The 6,000-nt window shown below is 40.2% G+C and overlaps 1 protein-coding gene across 1 annotated transcript in view; it reads right to left on the bottom strand.

The window, feature by feature from the left end:
• Positions 1-365: 365 nt before the first annotated feature.
• The window catches only part of LOC125462501 (activating transcription factor 7-interacting protein 1-like), a 90,164-nt gene continuing 84,529 nt past the window's right edge, over positions 366-6,000 (bottom strand). Inside the window, exon 11 of the mRNA XM_048552606.1 lies at positions 366-473. Coding sequence (XP_048408563.1) covers positions 466-473 — 8 coding nt within the window. The 3' untranslated portion in view covers positions 366-465. The remainder of the gene's footprint in view (positions 474-6,000) is intronic.

The following is a 6,000-nucleotide window of genomic DNA, read 5'->3' as shown; positions in this document are numbered from 1 at the left end:
AATGGCTCAAGCCATTAAGTGTATTTAAGGCAGAGATAGATAGGTTTTTGATTTGTAAGGGAATCAAAGTTTATGGGGAGAAGGCAGGAAAATAGAGTTGAATGGTGATCGAATGGCAGAACAAACCTGGTGAGCTGAATGGCCTAATTCTGCTCCTAAATCTTATGGCCTATGTTGTCATAAAAATTGGATGGATTGGTTTTGTATTGCTACTTTGTCAGTGAGAGATCAAGTGATATGAATCATTTCTACCAGCAGGTCTCCAGAGTACCATAAATCAAGAATTCACTTACCTATTGAAAATATCTGCACACACTTTGTCTGTGACAGTTGTAAATTAGCCGCACAAATTTTTGGCTTGGTGAGCTCAGCTTCTGAAATAACTGATGTTTGCACAGAATCAAGATCAATCCTGTTGTATGGCTTAGTGGGTGATGGCTGAGCCCCTGTAGTCATAGTTTGAACTCAGGGTTCTGAGAGGGAAAGAGATCATGAAATGTTAATGAATTAAGAGAATTCATATGCATGTGGGGGATCTATCGTTAGTTGCTTCAAAAGTGTTTTCAAACATTTTAGTAACATGCTAACTTTCTTTTTAGACAGTCTAAACACGATTTAGTGCCTTACTAAGCCAGTCTTTTCAATATGCCATAAACCTGCATTTACTGAGCAGCAAGATGCCCATTTAATTGTTAAACAGCTGTAATGACCACCAGCTAACTCGACATCTTCCTGACAATTTTAAAAAGTTCCTCTCATCATTGGGGGAGTGTGAAAGAACCTTGTTAAGTGGATAATAGTAACGATCTAGAACCTGATATCTATGAGGGTTAGGAGGCGAAGGTAATAAGTTATTTGAAAAGGAAATTGGATGTGCACTCAAGGAAAAGGACGTTATAGGACTAGGAGAATACTGCCTGGAAAGGAGTCTGCATCGCAATCCAAACAGAGCAGACATGGATTCAGTGGGCTGAGTACCTCAAAAGTGGTATATTCCTATTAAATCTCTAACATTAAAATTCACACAGCCAGATGTTGAAGGAAGGAACACTGGAATCTAGTCATTGTACTCTTGGAAGCTTTTATTTTCAGAAATACACATGGCATCCTACCACATCCAACCAACAACCACACTTTCGACTTGCTCCGAAAAAGGTGAATCACCAATTAGCGTCCTTCACTTGAATACAATTAACAGATTCTTCTGTTAGCAGAACAAAACAGCCGCAAGACAGTAAGGGTAATGATAAACGATGCACACAGCAAGTCCACAAATACAACAGAGGAATTACGTGCCAAAAAACATTACTCCAGGAAGCTACCAATCAAGACTGGACAAACGACATGGAACGAGCCATTAACATTAGCCAACAGACCACAAGAACCAAGAAAAGCTAACCCTGCAAGACAAGCTAATCACACTTACCCACAAAAGCGACAACAACAGAACTGACACATGGATAAGGAACCTCTTCGACAGGAAACTGACAGATGCGGAAAAAGCCGTTCTCACCCGGGGACTGAACTACAATTACAGGGATGCCAACAAAACGGAATGGCTAGCTACAGTGGAAGCCACAGTCAAGACCAACAATATCAACGAAGAAACACAATAAACATAAGATAAACGGCAGTCCTGACACTAACCAGAAAGAGGGAACTCAACACTCTCAACACACAGGAAAGACAAGCCCTGAACAGATTAGAGAAGGACAAGAATATCACTATACTACCTGCAGACAAAAGGGCGCATGACAGTGATAATGAATAAAAAGGACTACATCTCCAAAGCACAAGCACTGCTTGTTGACGAGAACACATACCGGCTAGTACAGACTGACCTGACACCACAACTAGGCAATAAAATCCTGTACATGCTACAAAGGCTTAAACAAACAGGTCAGATCTTCTTAAGAATGAAACCCAAAGGAAACAACACACCCCATTTCTACGGCCTCCCTAACCAGAAGTCCCCCTCAGACCCATTGTCTCCCTACCAGGCACTCCATCACACAGATTAGCCAGAGAACTACAAAGAAGACTAAAGCACCTAGTCAACAAATCACCCCACTCCATCCACTCAGCCCAAGAATTCCTCAACTCCATCAAAGACATAAAGATAGAGGACAAGGAGACCATGACATTGTTTGATGTCACTCCCCTATTCATGTCAATAGACATACCACTAGCAAGGAAAACAATGACAACACTACTTGAACAAGAACAATACCCCAGTCCAGGGACAACATGCTGAAACTACTGGACCTATGCCTGGCCACCCACTTCACCTTCAACGGCCAAACATACAAGCAAATCAACGAGACACCAATGGGATCACCTATCTCTGGACTCATAGCAGAAGCAGTGATGCAAAGACTGGAAAGGACTTCCCTTCCACAAATCCAACCGAAGAAATGGGTCAGGAGATGCCTACAAGATCAGCATCAGAAAGATTCTACACTCCTCGACACACTCATCACACTACCCTGCATCAGGAACACAACAGAACTCACCACAAGACTTCTATGACCGCTGGGCATCACAGTGGCACACAAGCCCACATCAACCCTACGACAAGTGCTCATCCGAACTAAAGACCCACTCCCGCCATGGAGAGGACCAATGTCATCTACAAGATCCCCTGCAGAGACTGTGAGAAACACTACAAACAGGAAGGAAACTAACAACAAGAGTACATGAACACCAACTGACTACAAAAAGACATGACCAATACACACTCATCTCAATCCACATGGATGAGGACAGCCATGACTTTGACTGGGATAACACCAAGATCCTGGGACAGGCTAGGCAGAGACAAGCACGAGAATTCCTGGAAGCATGGCAATCCATGAAGCAGGCTATTAATAAACACATTGAACTCGATCCCATATACATTCCACTACGGAGGAAACCCAGAAGTGAGGCAATCCATCGCAACGAATCCCAGAGTTTAAAAGCGAGGTGGGAAAACACAGTGACATTTCATCAGAGGCTGCACTGAGGATGCTTCCAAGCATGGTAATGAAACATCTGCGGAACAACAAACGAGCTCGGCGAGGCAAGCAACCTCAACACCCACAACCCGAGCTACAAATCTACTCCAAAACCTTAGAGATTCTTCTACAGACAATATTAATTTAAAACTCAACACAAATTTTCTGTATAAAGCATTACGTTGCAAGATGACCCCCCCATCCCGGGACTCCTAACTTTAAAAAAAATTATTGCGATATGGGCATTGTAGCTCATCTCTAGTTTCCCTTGAATGAAGGAAGGACAATTATGAGTCAACCACAATGCTCTGGGTCTAGAGTCACGTACAGGCCAGATCAGGGAAAGATGAAAGATGTCTATAAAAATGACATTGACAGCCAATATGCATTTTTATAATAGCTAGCCTATGATCCTTGCCATGCTCAACATTAGCAAATCTGGTTTAATATTCCAGATTTTATACACCACCATCTTCCATTGTACATTTCTTTATCCAAGCAATTCTTTCACTAAAACAATCCAGCCGCTGATGGTTTGAACGAACCAATTTAATTTTAGAGATTTCCTTTTCCTCAGGCAGTAGTTCAAAATTGACATGATCAATTCAAAACCTTTTCTTACACATTTTCTGAAAAAAGTGTGAATTATTACACAATAAGTGATTATCTATAAAACATTCGTTGAATATATTATCATTAGTATTCCCAAGATCTACTTGGCAAATATTTTGAAGAATATTATCTCTATTGACTCTACAAAAATTGTTTCAGCAGCTGGAGCATTTCCCTGGCTGGATCTTATGAGGTCTTATCTTTTAGTAACTATTTTTTATTTTCTTACCTTCCTAGGTTAATACGACAATATTTCATATTTTCACCAATAAAAGGTACTATGAAATCAGCTACATAAGAATACCCATTAGGAAGTTTAACATCTAAAGCGAAAACAGAAAGAATTGCGGATGCTGTAAACCAGTAATAAAAACAGAAATTGTTGGAAGACCTGGGAAGGGTTACCGGTCCTAAAACATTACCTCTGGCTTCTCTCCACAAATGATGCCAGGCCTACTGTGCTTTTCCAGTAATTTCTGTTCTTGTAACATCTGAAGCATTACTAATAATAACTTGTTTCATGTTATTTGGGTCACTTTAAAATGGAACTTAAATGGTTACCTTTCTAGGTTTGATTTTCATAATGCTTTATTTGCCTTTAAAACTTCACTGCTTTGGAATGCTTCACTTAAATGATTAATTCAAAATCTTCAAAACTCATTTTGCTAACCTGACATGTCTACTCTGTTTCTCTTTACAGAGATGATAAAGTGTGGATAACAAAGTGTGAAGCTGGATGAACACAGCAGGGCAAGCAGCATCTCAGGAGCACACTGAGATGCTGCTTGGCCTGCTGTGTTCATCCAGCTTCACACTTTGTTATCTTGGATTCTCCAACATCTGCAGTTCCCACTATCTCTGATAACAAAGTGTGGAGCTGGGTGAACACAGCAGGCCAAGCAGCATCTTAGGACCACAAAAGCTGATGTTGCAGGCTCAGACCCTTCTGATGAAGCTGTGTTCATCCAGCTCTGCACTTTGTTATCTCGGATTCTCCAGCATCTGCAGTTCCCATTATCTCTTCTATTTACAGAAGCTTGCTGTGCATTTCCAGTCTTTTGTTTATTTTTAACCATAGCTTGCATCAGGCTTAGCCCAAGTGCACTAGTTCATCTATCCAACCAAGCTTCGCAACTAGTCATTCTGATGCAACATCATATTTTTGTGTTGACCTAGTATAATCAACCAGGATTAGAATAACACTCCCCATATCAGGTTGTTGATTTACTTAGCTTAATATCTAAATACTGAAGGGTCCTAAAAGTCTACCAATTTTATATTTGTGTCTTTATAATGAGACATTAATGAAATTCTGCAGGGTCATCAATATGGACCATGAAGATGCCTGAAATTTTTAATTTAATAGTACCTATGAAACTTCGTAGGATTACTTTGTATCAAACACAATCAATTTTTAGTGAATTAGACCTCACCGAAAAAGACTAAACATAGAAGTATAATTCAGGTCATAGATGCATTTGTTGAGCGTTCAGATAGATTGACTTCTACATTTGGTGCCACTTTCATTGTCATACAGCATGGAAACAGACTGTTCGGTCCAACTAGTCATGCCAACGACACTCCCAAACCAAATTAGTCCCACTTGCCTGCATTTGTCCCACATATCTTTAACACTTTCCTATTCATGTACTTATGCAAACGTCCTTTAATTGTTGGAATTGTACCTGGTCCCATTTCCTCTGAAAGTTCATTCCAAACACTAACTACACTTTCTCAACGTAAGAAAGTTGCCCCTCATGTCCTTTTAAAAACTTTCTCCTCTTTACCTTAAAAATATGCCTCCTAGTTGTGAATTTTCCCACCCTAGGGAAAAAACCCTTGTTATTCACCATTTCTATGCCCCTCATTATTTTATAAATGTCTAAGAGGTCACCCCTCAACCTTTTACACACCAGCTAAAAAAAAAGTCCCAGTCTATCTTTACAACTCAAATATTCCATTCCTAGCAACATCCTGGTAAATCTCATCTGAACCCTCTCCAATCTAATAATATCCTCCCTATGGCAGGGCAACCAGAACTGCATACAATACTCCAAAAATGGCATCACCAATGTCCTGTACAACTGCAACATGACATTCTAATTTCTATACTTAAAACAAAAACAATGTTGTTGGAAAAACTCAGCAGGTCTGGCAGCATCTGTGAGGGAAGAAACAGAGTTAACATTTCGGGTCTGGTGACGCTTGCCAGACCTGCTGAATTTTTCCAGCAACTTTGTTTTTGTTCCTGATTTACAGCATCCGCAGTTCTCTTGGTTCTTATACTCAAAAGCCTCAGCAATGAAGGCAAACATGCTAAATGTCTTCTTAACCACCCTGTCTAATTCTGATGCAAATTTCAAAGAATTATGTACCTGAACTCCTACATCTC

The sequence above is a fragment of the Stegostoma tigrinum genome, chromosome 23, assembly GCF_030684315.1.
Source record: "Stegostoma tigrinum isolate sSteTig4 chromosome 23, sSteTig4.hap1, whole genome shotgun sequence".
Classification (NCBI taxonomy): domain Eukaryota; kingdom Metazoa; phylum Chordata; class Chondrichthyes; order Orectolobiformes; family Stegostomatidae; genus Stegostoma; species Stegostoma tigrinum.
Note: the sequence above shows the minus strand (reverse complement) of the source record. Positions and strands in the feature narration are given on the sequence as shown.